Raw genomic sequence first — 15,683 nt, forward strand, 5'->3', positions numbered from 1 at the left:
ATATCTATTGCCTTAGAGAAGTGGAATTATTTCTGTGTTCCCCAACAAAAGCAGTAACTCATCAAAAATCACAATCTAGAAGGCCACTAACCATATAGCCATTTGTAAAGTTCTCTGTGTGTGTTGTATTTGTTTTTCACATTGTATACTGAAAAGATAAGTTTTGGTTGGTTTTTTTTCCTCTAAGATAGGACTAGGAATAGAGAGACTGAAACAAAAGAAATTCTGTTCACTCTACCGCTTAGATAAAGGAATTGTTTTACTATTAAATATGAAGATACCCTGAATAAGGAAGGGCAAAATACATTTGCAAATAATTCAGTGGTAGAGCATGGTAGCTCTGGTGGTTTCTGGGGCGGGGAGGGACTCCCATATTTAGCTGGGTGTGGTCCTTGCAGCCTCAGCACTCAGGAGGCTGAGGCAAGAAGATCACTAGTTCAAGGCCACGCACACACACACACCCCAAAAAAACTGAGTGCAGAGAGCTCTTGCCTATAGTCCTAGCTACTCAGGCAGTTGAGATCTGAGAATCACAATTTGGAGCCAGCTGGAGCAGACACATCCAAGAGACTCTTCTTTCCCATTAAACAGCAAAAAGTTGAAAGTAGAAGTATGGCTCAAATGATGGAGTAACCAGCAGTAAGTGAAAAATCCAACCCAGTACTGGCACAAATTAAGACACGTAGCTGGAGGCATGACTCAGCAATGTCTGCCTAGGGAGCATGATTGGAATTCAGACCCCAGTACCACTAAAACAAAACAAAACAAAACAAAAAAACCACAACAAAACAGCAGCTGGCACTGGTGGCTCACACCTGTAATCTTAGCTACTCAGGAGACTGAGACCCAAGGATCACAGTTCAAAGTGGGATTGGGCAGGAAAGTCCAAAGTCTGGAGACTAATCTCTAATTAGCCACCAGAAATCCAGAAGTGGAGCTGCAGCTGTGGCTCAAAGTAGTAGAGCACTTGCTTTGAGCAAAAAAGCTCAGGGATAGCAACCAGGCCCTGAGTTCAAGCCCCAGGACCAACCAAAAAAATAAATAAAGGCAAATCTTCAATTTTGAGCATAAAAATTCTTTTTGTATGTTTCCCATCAGTCTTACAGCTATTTCTGTAGTTCTCTGGTTTTGAGGCATAAAAGTACCTGCCCTTTTGGGTCATAGTTCAGAGCTAAGATACATACATCAGCTGGGCACTGGCCGCTCATTCCTGTAATTCTCAGGAAGTAATTACTCAGGAAGTTAAGATCCAGAGGATTAGGATTCAAAGCCAGTGGGGGCAGAAAAGTTCAAGAGACTCCACTCCAAAAAATAACCAGCAAAACTCAGGGCTGGAGGGATGACTTAAGCAGTAGAGTGCCACCAAGTGAGTTCAAATCCAGTACCATCAAAGCAGAGAAGACTTCCTAATATATAGGATAAGGGCCAACCACACTGTAGCCAGAGGACTAAATCTGGTACTGCAGTCAATTTTTGTGAATTAAATTTTATTGAAAACAGCCACTCCCATTCATTCATTTATGGTCTATGGCTGCTTTTATTTCTCTCTATACTCACACCCTTCGGTGGCTGCTTTTGGTCTATAGCAGCAGAGGTGAGTCGTTATGGCAGAGTTGAGTATATGAGACAAAGACCATAATGCACATAGCCTACTACATTTACCTTTTACAGAAAAAAAAAAAAGTTCAAGCCTCATTGAAGGCAGGGATCAAAGTGATCATTGGCGTTGTGCTGAGTTGAGAAGGAGGTCTACATTAAGATCTCTAGCCCTCTATCCCTAGAATTCCCTCCTGGTTTTGCAAACTAAATTTTGTCAGTTAAGTCATGAGGATCATTCCAAATCCTGTGTGGAACTCAGCAGGATATACATAAATGAAGTTAATGAATATAATGGTATAGAATTCAGCTGGGTGCAGGTGGCTCACACCTATATTCCTAGCTATTCAGGAGGCTGAGATCTGAGAATTGTTGTTCAAAGCCAGCCTGTGTAGAAATGTCCCTATGAGACTCTTATCTCCAATTAACCACTCAAAAAACCAGAAGTGGCACTGTCGCTCAAAGTGGTAGAACACTAGCTTCCAGTGAAACTCAGGGACAGCCCCCCAGGCTCTGAGTTCAAACCACACAAATAACAAAAAAAAGAAACCATAAGCTGACAATCCAAGTGTGTCTAGATATGTCATCAGTCCACTAGTCAGTAGCTTAATTTATTTTTGTTTCAAACAAGTCTCAGTACAATAAATTATCCATTCCCACCCCTCTTACTGAAGAAGGAAAAAAGAGAGAGAGAAAGAGACTCCAAGAGTCCCAGGTAAAACCCTTTCTTTAGAGAGACCTTTTTTTTTTTTTTAACATGAATGGAAAAAGACATCTTCCCTAAGGTCCTGGATCAAAGACTCTCTGAAGATTCAGGGGAGAAACACCATCCTTCCCCCATCCTTTCCCCAAGAAAATCATCTCTACCATTCCTGATTCCCAGTCCATATGAGGGCATCCAAATTGTGGTAGATGAGTTTGGAAACCATAAGTAGGAGGGAGCGGTCTCTTTTTAGATATAGGACAATAGTGTCCCAGAAGGTCTGAATTTATCCTTTGAGGAAAGGAGAGTGGCCAAAGTATAGGGCCTCCCCAGCCAGAAAGAGTATGAATCAGAGTTAAAGAGACCCTGGAGGCTGAGAAGGGGGGAAAGCAATACAGTGCATTTCATCTCTAACCATTTAGATGTGTAAAGAGCAGATGGTAGTAATGGCTTCCATCACTGGAAGACCTTCCAATTGTTGGGAGATGGCTACATAGCACAGACTTCCCCTGTTCCCCCATACACATCCAAGCTGTTTCTGGATAGATACCTTTGAGATTCCAGGGATCGAGATTGGCCCTGGACCAAAAGCAAAGGGCTGAAAAGATGCCCTTCTCATACAGCCCCCTTCTCTGGCCCCAAGAAGAGGGTGACCCTCACTTACACACGTTGACCCATTCTGTGACCTTGCATTCATCACACAGCACATAACAGCACCAGTGGAAGCGACAGTGGCAGCGTTCCACACGTGTCTGCCGAAGCACATTGTGCCCTCGCCCACAGCACAGGCTGCCACAGCCATCCAACAGGCGACTGGTCTTATTGCAGGCCCGGCCTCTCGTGCCAGGGGAGCCCACGGTGGGGTCTCGCTCACAGAAGTCAGGAGACTTCTCAAAGTAGACCAACTCTCCTGAGAGGCGCCGGGGGCGCAGACGAGGTTGGAAGGCTCCAGAATTCCGGTTGTGTGTATCGATGAAGATGGCTCTGCCCAGTCGCTCTTTCAAAGCTGCTCCCACGGCCCGGAACTCTGGGGCTGCTCTCCAGCATGTCTTGAACTGGCAGCTGCCTGATGTACCATGGCACTTGCATTTTCGCTTCAGGTTTTCAGTTACCACCTAGAAGCATCAGAGAGAAAAGAGGTGAGAAGAGGGCATCAAACCAAGTGCCACTTGTAATCCTCACTACTCATGAGGCTGAGATCTGAAGATCATGATTTGAAGCCAGCCAGGGCAGGAAAGCCTGTAAGATTCTTATCTCCTACTAACCACCAGAAAGCTGTAAGGGTAGCTGTGATTCAAGTGGGTAGAGCACTAGTATTAAGCAATAAAGCTCAGGGACAGTGACCAGGTCCTCAGTTTAAGGCTCAGGATCACCACAAGAAAGAGGAGGAGGAAAAGGAGGAGGGGGAGGAGCAGGAGGAGGAGGAGGAGGAGGAGGAGGAGGGGGAGGAGGAAGAGGAGGAGGAGCAGGAGGAGGAGGAGGAGGAGGAGGCAGCAGCGGCAATAAGTAGATTACATGGATGCAGGAGAGGAAAGGGTAGAGAATGGAGGAGAGAGCAAAGGGAATATTAGAAGAGAAAGGGTAACTCTTCTTTTTTTGGGGGGGTCCAGTTGTGGGGCCTGAACTCTGGGCGCTGCCCCTCAGCTCTTCAGCTCAAGGCTAGCGCTCTACCACTTGAGCCACAGCACCACTTCCGGCTTTTTTCTTTTTGCTTATGTGGTGCTGAGGAATCAAACCCAGAGCCTCATGCATGCAAGGCAAGTGTTCTACCTCTTCCTCTTCTTCTTCTTTTTTTTTTTTGGCCAGTCCTGGGGCTTGAACTTAGGGCCTGGGCACTGTCCCTGAGCTTCTTTTGCTCAAGGCTAGTAATCTACCACTTGAGCAACAGCACCACTTCTGGCTTTTTCTATTTATATGGTACTGAGGAATCGAACCCAGGGCTTCATGAATGCTAGGCTAACACTCTACCACTAAGCCACACTCCCAGCCAAAGGCAACTCTTTATTACTGGAGGATTGCCAATGCAGTGTAATTTGCCCGTTTAATCCCTATTTAGTAACAGAACCAAGACTGGACTTCAGTTGCCCTGACTCTCAATTCAATGCTATTTCCAGAATAAGTACTGATAAAATGGGAAATGTGACCTAGGGCACTCCCAAAAGCCTGTAGGACATACAGCTATAATAACAGCTGTCATGTAATGAGCCAAGGACTAGTTGTATATGGGGCTCACTGTCTGCTAGCTCAGCTTTAACACCACTGTAATTGTGGGTTATCATCAGGCTCTTTCCATAGATGTAAAACCTAGGCTGGGTGACTTGCTAATGGCAAGCGAAGATCTCCTATCACACCTCAGCCAGTTACTCTGCTGGGAATCTCAGACCCACTCTAGTCAGTTTTCAAAGAAAGAGAGAAACAGGCATGGTGATGCACACCTGTAATCCTAACACTGGAGAGGCTGAGGTAGGAGGCCAAATTTCTTAGGGTTACACAGCAAAACTTCATCACCAAAAGAAGAAAAGAAAAGAAAATGGAAAAGAAAAAGGAAAGGGAAGAGGGGGCTGCTGGGTACTGGGTACAAGTGGCTGAAGCCTGTAATCCTAGCTACTCAGGAGACTGAGATCTGAGGATTGCAACTCAAAGCCAGCCTGGGCAGGAAAGTCTGTGAGACTTGTATCTCCAATTAACCATCAACAAGCTGGGGAAGGCAAGTCCAGTGGCTCATGCCTGTAACTCTTGCTACTCAGGAGCTGAGGTCTGAGGATCACAGTTCAAAGCCAGCCCTGGCAGGAAATCCTGTGAGACTCATCTCCACTAAACTATTTAGAAAATGCTGGAAGTGGAGGCTGTGGCTCAAGTGGTAGAGTGCTAGCCTTGAGCACAAAGCAGCTCAGGGACAGCACCTGGGCCCCGAGTTCAAGCCCCAAACAGGCAAAAAAAAAAAAATCTGGAGAAGTAGAGTAGAGCTTTGGCTCAAAGCAGTAGTGCACTAGCTTTGAGGGGGAAAAAAAAAAAAAGCTCAGGAAAAGCACCCTGGCCCTGAGTTAGAGCCCCATAACTGGCTTGTAGCTCAAGTGGTAGAGCACTAGCTTTGAAAAAGCTCAGTGACAGTACTCAGGCCCCAAGTTCACACCCCAGTACCAGCACCAAAAAGGAGGAAGAGCCAAGTGTCGGTGGCTCATGCCTGTAATCTTAGCTACTCAAGAGGCTGAGATCTGAGTATCATGGTTCAAAGCCAGCCCAGGCAGGAAAAATCTGTGAGACTCTTATCTCCAATAAACCACCGGAAAACCTGAAGTGGCTCAAGTGGTAGAGTGCTCGCCTTCAGCTGAAGAGCTGAGGGGCAGCACCAAGGCCCAGAGTTCAAACCCCGCAACCAACAAAAAAAAAGAAGAAGAAGAAAAAGAAAAAGAAGGAGGAGGAAGAGAAAGAGGAAAAGGGGAGACAAAGGATAGAAAAAACAAAATGGGAAAGAAATACCAGGGGATGGCAGGGCACTCACTGGTGGCTCACACCTGTAATCCTAGCTACTCAGGAGGCTGACATCTGAGAATCACAGTTCAAAACTAGCCTGGGCAGAAAAGTCCTTGAGACTCTTATTTTTTTATTTTTTTTTTATTTTTTTTTACTTTTTTTGGTCGGTTGTGGGGTTTGAACTCTGGGCCTGGGCGCTGTCCCTCAGCTCTTCAGCTCAAAGCGAGCGCTCTATCACTTAAGCTACAGCGCCACATCCGGTTTTCTGGTGGTTTATTGGAGATAGGAGTCTCACGGTCTCTCCTGCCCCGGCTGGCTTTGAGCTGCGATCCTCAGATCTCAGCCTCCGGAGTAGCTAGGATTACAGGCGTGAGCCACCAGCGCCCGGCTTCCTTGAGACTCTTATCTCCAGTTAACTATCAGAAAACCGAAAGGAGCACTGTGAGCAAAAGAACTCAGGGACAGTGCCCAGGCCCTGAGTTCAAACTCCTTGACTAACAAGAAATAGGAGGAGGAAGAAAAGGAGGAGAAGCAGCAGGAGGAAAAAAAGAAACAAACAAAAGAAAACCCGGAGAGACCCAGGACAACAATAATAACAACAACAACAACAACAACACACACACACACACACACACACACACACACACACACACACACACACATACCTGGCGTCCCACCCTGTTGTTGTGGATCCTCATTCGTGCCTGGATGTCTCGAGGAGCTTCCCTGGAATCCAAGAAATCCCGAGAGAACTTCTCTCCAAAGTCCATGTCATGGTTACAGCCACCCCATTCCCATGTGTCTTGAGGGCCAGGGTTGGGGCCTGAACCAGGCACAGGGCTAGGCAGGGAGTGGGGGAAACTCTTGCCCCTAGATAGTGCTTGCAGCTGCAGCAGCTTGGCCCTCAGCCGATCCTGCTCACCACTGCCCTTCCAGCCACAGCCACAGCTCACCAGCTTCCCCAGGCTGCAGGCTGTGGCGACTGCATGCATGACCCCAGCTGCCAGCATAGAGAAGGAGAAAGCACTTTCCCGGAAACCTGGGGATGAGAAAGAAGGGTGTGATGGTGCAAATGAGGTGGATAGGCAGATGGGAATAGAGATGTAGTCCACCTCCTTGCCAGAAATTTTCTAACTGAATTTTAACCAGCTGAGTGAATTGAGAGAAGAAAGTCATGGGGCAGGAAAGAACGGACAGGGTATCAGTCTCCTTATGTATAAAGGGAGACCCACAGGTCCAATATGATCTCTAAGGCTCCTTCTCAGACACTGTAAACTCAGGTGCAGATGAAAGAGTCAGCCCAGAGGCAGAGACCCTCTAGATTGGGAGAGGACTGTGAGGAAGTCCCTGAGGGCTTTGAAGATGTGTTCAAGGAGTTCTACATCTGAAAGACTTAGAAATTCCCCAGCCCTGCAGGGAGCTTGGGTGATGGGTGAGGTGTGCCAAGCCGAACTCTTAGAGGTTCTTCTTTTATTTTTTTTTCAGGGTTATTTAAATTAGTCTTTTAACCAGTCTACCCTCTACTACTGGAACACCCCCAACACACTGGAGGCTGTGGGGCTGCCTTTCCCAGTCCCAGGTTCCCGGGTTTATATTTGCCCTTCAAGACTGCCCTTTATGTTTATCCTAACCTGCCATTACCCTATAAAATACTAGGAGGAGAAGAAAAGGGGGTGGGGAATGGTGTGATTTTCCCAAAGGCCCTCTTAAAACCTTGACCTCTTTGTTGTTGTTGTTGTTATTGTTGTTGTTGTTGGGGGGGGGGGTGTCACAGAGGCTAAGGATGACAATGCTTTCCCAAGTTTAGATAGACTTGCTGATCATTTGGGTGTTGAAGCCTTTCCCTACCCCCCTGGCAAAAGAGTGGTCAGTCCATTGCTTCATTTTAAGCAAGGGCTTTTATGGTGCCCGGAGAAGAGAAAAGGCATCACATCACCTCCTCAGATCCTAGGCCTCTCTTACCCCAGGATCCAGGACTCCCAGGCCAGCCTCACAATCCCCCCCCTACATACACACCCCCAATCCTCCAAGAGCAAAGCTGTTTGCACACGTCTTGGGAATTCCCCAGCAGTAGGCAGCTGCCTATTAACCCCCTAGTCCCCAAAGCATGACTCCCACCCCTAGGTTTTGCCCCCATGGATCTTTACTCCTCCGGGGCATGAACTTCCAGCAGGACTTGGGAAGAGGCAATGGAGCCTCCCAGACCATCCCTCCAGACCAGGCCAGCAGTGGCCTGTTCACCACCCCTCCAGCCATGCCTCACCTGCTCAGGTGAGTGACATCTGGGGCCCCCACAGCACAGAGGAAGGGGCTGCTCCCCAGCTTCAAAGCCATCAGGGTCTTTGTTCCCAGCTTTGGCTCCTGGGAACCCCAGCAATTAGGGGAGCAGGTTTAACCCTTAAACGGTTGGGGGCGTCACCCCACCCCCGCTGAGACTCTGGGGACACCAGCCTGGGCTTGTCCCGGTGGAGAGAGAAGGGAGAGGAAAAATGAGGGAGGGGGAGGGTGGGTGGGAGGACGTTTGAAGCTTCCAAAGTTGGGGCATCTCTCGTTCACAGGTGCAACCCCAGACAGCGTTGGGTGGAGGCAGGAAAGGGAGGGGGGCTGGCTAAGGAAAGGGGAACAGGCACTGAGCTGCCTTGCCAGCAGCCCGCAGGTGGAAGTGAAGAGACACAGACCGGTGGCCAGAGCCGGCTCTGCGTGGCTCCCAGGAGGGAAATTCCCGGAGAGGCCCCTCTCAGAGCGGTGAACTGCTCCCTTCTCGCCTCTACCTGCTCCCCCCCCCCAAAACCCAACCCACCCCCTAAGCCTGGGCGGCAGCATTGACCCACCCAGCCAGGCTCACCGCGTTTGAGGATGGCGCTGTGGTGCGGCAGGCGGCCACCGCCCTCGAGCGCTGAGCAGTTCCAGCGCTGGTCGCGCAGCTGGTGCTGACACTCGTGGACAGCAATGTGCAGACCCTGAAGCGCAGATGCTGTCACGTCGGGGCTGCGCAGGCACAGGCCTAGCTGACGCTTACTCAGGCCTGACAGTGTCAAGCACACTGTGTTGGCTGTCAGTGGTGGCTCACCGGGCAGCTTCAGGCCCAAAATTTCATTGCTTAAAGCCCTAGGAACCGAGAAGGCATCTTGGGGGGGAGAGTCTGTGGCCCAAGCCTCACATTCTCTCCAATATCCCCAACACACACACACACACACACACACACACACACACACACACACACACACACACACACACACACACACACACACACACTTCCCCATCCCAGCTGGAAGACGGGGACAACTTACCGACTGCACAAGGCCAAGAACAGGAGACCGGCGAGGCCCGAGGGCGGTGGCCGTAGCAGGGGCTCCTCCAGCATGTCGAAGCCCGGAGGCTCCGGTGGGCAGATCGGTCAACCGCCTGTTGGGCACGATGATTAGGGTTCTAGAAGAGGGTCCCAGAAACCTAAGGATGCTCTCCTTAAATGTCCTGCGCCACCGATGCCACCTCATTGATCTTTTTTACCCATCCCCTAACAAAGCAACTAGAATCACACACACACCCCCAACTCTTGAGTTCTAGAGCCTTAAAAAGAAGACTCCAAGAACACCCCCCCAACCCTATCCAATCAGACACAATGCTGCTGGGCACACACACACACACACACACACACACACACACACACACACACACACACAGAGTTGGACTCTCCACCTCTCACTTCAGGACCTCACCCACTGTTCCCTCTTCCAGGGCCCCACAACTGGCTTCTCCACCCCTATGGGCTAGCAGAGAGATCAGGAAGGGGGTTCCCCACCACATGAGGGGATGTCCTTTCCAGGTGCTGACAATAGCAGGCAAGCTCTAGCAGAAGGGTCTAAGACCAGCCTCCCCGCCCCCACTTTTTGCCCTGGCCCACCTAGCAGGAAAAGTAGAGAGGCTCCAGGTGTGACAAAGGCCATGAAGGAAACCTGGCGCCAGCGAGGGACATTGTCCTCTTCTCTCTTCCCCCTCCCAACCCCTTTACCTAAGGACATGCTTTCTGGTCCCACGTTTCTCAACCTCGGTCCCTACCTCTTTGCTCTCCAGTTCATTGCCCTCTAAATTTGGAGACACTCCTTTATTCTCTGGGCTTTTATCTCTAGCAATATCTCTGGCTCTCTCTGTGTTGTCTGTGCTCCTGTGGGTGGATGTGTATCTATCTGTCTGTCTGACTTATCCATGTGCCTATCCGGTCCCAAATGTGTACCTCTCTGCCCTCCCTTGCTTTCCCAGGTCCCATTACCTCCAGTGGTTCGGGTTGCACGGTCTGCGACCCGCGCGGCTGCGTCGCCTGAGCTCCGCTTGGACTGCTTTAAACCGTGGGGAGATTGGATCGGGCTCTGCCCCCTCGGCAGAGCCGCATTCTTCCAGGGCCGGGCCACTCCTCTGCGCCGCTTCCCCAGCGCCGCCGCGGCCGCCGGGAGGAAGGGAGGGAGGAAGAAGGGAGGGAGTGATCAAGAGAACCAGCAAGCTAGAAAAGCACTGGGGGCTCTGCCTCGGCTCGGTCCTAACTTACAGGCGGCTCGACTGGAGCTGACGGAGCTGCGGCCCCTCCCCGAGCCCCGGGCATCCCCACCCCACCCCTTCGCACCCCCCCCCACCCCGCCTTGACCAGGGGAACACAGCCCTCTGCCCCCCCCTTCCAGCGTACACATACACATACACACACCCTTTCCCCCGACGCCCCGATTCAGGCTTGGCCCCACTGAAGGAGGAGATGGCTACAAGTCCCTCTCACCTGCTCTTGGGAGGGTTCAAAGATCCAGCCTAGAAAGAAAGCAGGACCCGATCCAAATGGCACTGTCTTTCATCATTTTCCCCTTTGCCTCAGTTTCTCCAGCGACAGCGGGGTGGATAGTGAGCTCCTTTAACAAGAGGAGGACGGAGCTGGACTGTCTTTGGTTTCAGACGTTGGACAGTCGCTTGGTGAGTCCAGCGAGTGAGCGCAGCACGGGTCACTCGGAGCCCGCGGAGAAAGGCGCTGCGCCGCCGCCCCGCCGAGTGGCTTGGCCCCCGCCCACCTCGGAGCCCAAGCCTGCCCCTTGGGAGGGGTCAACTTTGGCCTCGGAATTTGGCCTGGAACACACACACACACACACACACACACACACACACACACACACACACACACACACACACACACGAACCACAGGTAGTTCTGCCCTTGCGCCTCTCTTCCCTGGTAGGTAATCAAGGGTTTCTCTCCCGACATTTCTTGGTGGGGTTGCAATTCTCATGGCTGAGATTCCTGCTCCGCGCTTGTAGATTTTCTTCCTATGGTCTGAGGAAGGCCTCAAGTTTCCAAATTGAGCTCAGCTCATAGGCAACTGGGATAGAACCCAGTCTTGGGGTGTCCAGGCACAGGGTGGGGGAAAAGCCTTAAGGAATTCCAGCGGCAATGAAGGGGTTAGGCGCCACCGCACTCCTGCTTGACTCACCCTCATAGCTCTAACCACTTCGGACTATTTTTGCCAGAGAGGGGCCCCAGGCTTCCCAACCGCCCCCAGCCCCTGCCAGACCGCAGCCCAAAGCATGGCTGGCCCCACGCACCCGAGGCGCATTGACTCAGAGACACCCCCCACTCCCCAGTAAGCAGAAGCTCTGGGTTGATATCCAGGAGACCACAGTCACCTCTTCATTGGGAGTGGCAGACAGTTCTGTTGGGCAGCCAGCTTGCAGTCTGTATCGTGACAGGTCTTGCCTTGTACTGAAGAGGTGACACTGGCTGGGAGGCAGAATAGTCTGCCAGGAGATCAGGGATTTAGATTCATTACATGTGTGTCTTGCAGCATGAACTCAGGCCTAGACACTATCCCTGAGCCCTTTTGCTCAAAGCTAGTGCTCTACCACTTTGAGCCACAGTATCATTTCAGGCTTTTTGAGAGTTAATTGGTGACACCAGTCTCATACATCTTCCTTCCCAGGCTAGCTTTGAACTATAATGTTCAGATCTCAGCCTCCTGAGTAGCTAAGATGACAGGCATGAGCCACCAGCACAACAGCTTTATTGGGATTTTTACTAACCATCTTATGTGTTAGACTGAACAGGCTGGGAGGCAAAAGTGCCAGGAGCTGATGACCTGAACAGGCCTGGACCACCAAAGGTCACTTTTCTCTGATTTCCTACCCATGAGATAGCAAACTCCAGACTTTCCTCTCCCCGTGCTAAGTCATGTGTGGCTTCTGATGCCATTAGAATCCACACGCTCTGTCCCAGTGGTTTCCATCCTCATACCTGGATTCCTCAATCCCTATCCATGTCCTTGTCCTTTTTCCTACATGTCAGCTTGGGACTTCCACCCAGGACCCTAGAGGACTTGGATGAGGTATGAAATTTCTTCACTTTCTCCACCTAATTGACCTTTGTATTTCTCCTTATACCTGTGGTCTCCCTCATGTTTCTTTTTTCTCTTTCTTTCTTTCTTTCTTTCTCTTTCTTTCTTTCTTTCTTTCTTTCTTTCTTTCTTTCTTTCTTTCTTTCTTTCCTTCCTTCTTCTTCTTCTCCTCCTCCTCCTTGTACTCTTCCTACTCCTCCTCCTTCTTTTTCTTTTTTGGTGCTGGTCCTGGGTCATGAACTCAGGGCCTGGGTGTTGTCCCTGAACTTTTATTTATTTATTTTTGTTTTATTTATTTATTTATTTGGTTATCATGGGGCTTGAACTCTGGGACTGGACACTGTCCCTCAGCTCATCAGCTCAAGGCAAGCCCTACACCACTTGAGTCACAGTGTCACTTCTGGTTTTTTGGTAGTTAATTGGAGATCAGAGTCTCATGGACATAGACATTCCTACCCGGGCTGGCTTTGAACTGCAATCCTAGGATCTCAGCCTCCTGAATAGCTAGGGTTACAGGCTTGACCACCAGTGCCTAGTGGCCTTGAACTTTTTTTTGGTCTTTTTTTGTGTGAAAATAATGTACAGAGGGGTTACAATTACATGGGCAAGCCTTGAACTTTTAAAATAAAGGCTAGGGGCTGAGAAGGTGGCTCAGTGGTAGAGCGCTTGCCTTGCATGCATGAGGCCCTGGGTTGGATTCCTCAGCACCACGTAAGCAGAAAGAAAAAAGCCGGAAGTGGCGCTGTGGCTCAAGTGGTAGAGCGCTAGCCTTGAGCTGAGGAGCTGAGGGACAGCACCCAGGCCCAGAGTTCAGGCCCCACAACCGGACCCAAAAAAAATAAATAAAATAAAGGCTAACACCCTACAACTTGAGCCATAGCTCCACTTCCAGCTTTTTTGGTGATTAATTGGAGATTAGAGTCTCACAAAATTACCTGCCCAGGTAGGCTTTGAACCATGATCCTTAGATCTCAGCCTCCAGAGTAAGTAGGCTTACAGGCATGAGCCACCTGGGACCCACACATGTTTAAATTTTTGTTTTACCTTGTTTTATTATTATTTATTTCTTTTTTTCCTCCTCTGATGCTATCTTATCAGAGTCCAGAATATGTAGTCAGGTGTCAAGAAGTGGTTGGAGTCAGAACTTCCACCCTAAGTTTCTACTTCTTAGTGATCTGGGGGATTCCCCCCAAGCTGGACTGTTCCACAAGCAAAAACCTATACTCCTGCTTCCTCTTCCCCACTGCAGCCTAGCTCTGGGATAGGAGGCCACAGGCAGGCCTACTGGGTGGCCTGAGCTGGCCCACAGTGCCCTCGGCCCGACCGGTTGGCCTGAGCACTGACCCGCAGGCAGCTAGGGGGCGGTGGGACAGGCGGGGCCTGGAGAGGGCTGTGGGTGCACACCCATTGCCTAATACCCCAAGCACGCAGCCAACTCCAGGAAAGGGAGGGGCGGGAACCAGAGAGACCTTGACAAGGGCTGGGAGGGTGACAGGAGTGGGAAAGAAAGGGGCTGCCATCAGTGCAGGGAGGGAATGGGAGCAAGTTGACCTCCTTTTGCTCTTGATGAGAATAGGAGGCTGATCTTCCCATCATGGAGATGGAGGGTGTAGCAAGAACAGTGAGGGAAAGAACTCTGGGGCCCTGGAGGGCGGGGGTCAAAGAAAAGAGTGGGGGCCCCTGGAGATTGGGGGAGCTAGCAACTGAGGCGGTGGCTAAAGCTGGGCCAGCCTTTGGGAACCTCTCCCCCCCCCACTATGTTTGCCTTGGCCCAGGGTCTCGGGTGACTCATCTGTTGCTAAGCCGCTGATAGGGGCGGCCAGGCTCGGGGAACCCAAATTATAGGCCCGGGAGGGATGGATGCGCCCGCGGCGGTGAGCTCAGCGGTGTTGCCTACCCTCCACCTCACACGCCTTCTGCTGCGGCGCCGAAAGCCACCACGCGGGGGCACCAGAGGGGCCCAGCCACGCTACTCTACTCAGGAAGCCCTCGTATATTCAGCCGTGAGCCTCAAGGAATCTTCTAGATCACCCTAGAGAGAATTTACCCACACTCTTGTCTGAGATGAGCTGTGCCTTCTCAGTCCAAGAGGGCAATGCTACTGCCTGTTGGTGCTTCAAAGGAAGTAGGATCGATGGTCCACAAATGCTCAACCTTGGTCCCCTGGTATTCTCCCAGATTCCAAAAAAATAACTCCTTGCCCCTTCAATATTTCTCCCCTATTTCTATTATAGAGGGTAGTTTTGCTACAGAATTTTCTACTTCAAGCCACTGGAATTATCTACAGATGTGGTGATACACACGTGTAATCCCAGCACTTGGGAAACCAAGGCAGGAAGATTATATACTTTTGAAGCCAGCTTGGGCCACAAGGTTCTGTCTTAAAACCAAAGATGATACAGACAAAAATACAGGGGAAAGAAGATTGGAAATGGAATTGTGTTTTATAAAGGGTAAGTGAAGAGGATGAAGGAGCAAAGGCATGAAGATATCTGAGGAAAGACTTTCCCGAAGACAGAAAAAACAGGTGCACAGACATTGAGAAAGAAATGTGACTGATATGTTTAAGTAATGAGCAAGGAGATGAGTGAGGGTACAGGGAGAAATCTACAAAGGAAGGGTTGTAGACAATGAAGTTGGAGGACTAGAAAGGAAATGCTTAGTGGCCATTTGGGTCATCTTTACTCTGCCCACTGTCAAGATTTTGGTTTGTGAGTAAGATGAGGAATCATTGGGATATTTTGAGCACGGGAATGAATAGATGACCCAGCTAGGTGCCAGTGGCTCACACCTATAATCCTAGCTACTATGGAGGTTGAGACATGATGATCCATATTTGAAACCAGCCTGGGCAGGAAAGTCTGTGAGACTTCTATTTCCAATTAACCACAAAAAGCTGGAAGTAAAACTCTGGCTGAAGAGTAGAGTGCTACTGCTGATTTTAAAAAGCTCAGGGAAACTACCCAAACCCTGTGTTCAAGCCCCAAGAGCGCACGCGCACACACACACACACACACACACACACACACACACTGGTTATGATATGGAGAATAGGTATAAGGGGCAAGGGCAGAAGCAGAGAATTGTTAGGATGCTATTGCAGGAAGTCAGACACGAGGCAGTATGTATGTAGCATTGGAAGTATTAGCCAGTATTTAGCATTAGAATGGGGAGAATGGTTCAGATTCTAAATATATTTTGTCTTATTTTTTTGTGCTAGTAATGGGGCTTGAATTCAGGGCTTCATACTGTCCCTTAGCTTTTTAACTCAAGGTTGGTGTTCTACCACTTGAGACACAGCTGCACTTTCAGCTTGTTGCTGGTTAATTGAAGATATGAGTCTCTTGGATTTGCCTGTCTGTGCTGACTATGAAACTGGATCCTCAGATCTCAGCCTTATGAGAAGCTAGGATTATGGGCATGAGCCACCAGCATTTGGCTCTGCATTTGTTAAACGCAGGGCTGGGTGCTGGTGGCTCATACCAGTAATCTTAGCTCCTAAGGAGGCTGAGATCTAAGGATTGAGTTTTATAGTCAGCCTGGAGAAG

General features: G+C 49.9%; 1 protein-coding gene across 1 annotated transcript; it reads right to left on the reverse strand.

The window, feature by feature from the left end:
* Window positions 1–2,130: 2,130 nt before the first annotated feature.
* On the reverse strand, window positions 2,131–9,137 carry Wnt10b (Wnt family member 10B). Its single transcript, XM_070035136.1, has 4 exons — window positions 9,064–9,137; window positions 8,619–8,881; window positions 6,439–6,812; window positions 2,131–3,414 (listed from the first exon to the last, which is right to left on the reverse strand). The coding sequence occupies exons 1-4, from the start codon at window positions 9,135–9,137 to the stop codon at window positions 2,956–2,958; spliced, it is 1,170 nt and encodes a 389-aa protein (XP_069891237.1). The 3' UTR covers window positions 2,131–2,955.
* Between the last annotated feature and the right edge of the window lie 6,546 nt (window positions 9,138–15,683).

This window comes from Dipodomys merriami, unplaced genomic scaffold (assembly GCF_024711535.1).
Source record: "Dipodomys merriami isolate MVZ:Mamm:240054 unplaced genomic scaffold, mDipMer1.0.p SCAF_10, whole genome shotgun sequence".
Lineage (NCBI taxonomy): Eukaryota > Metazoa > Chordata > Mammalia > Rodentia > Heteromyidae > Dipodomys > Dipodomys merriami.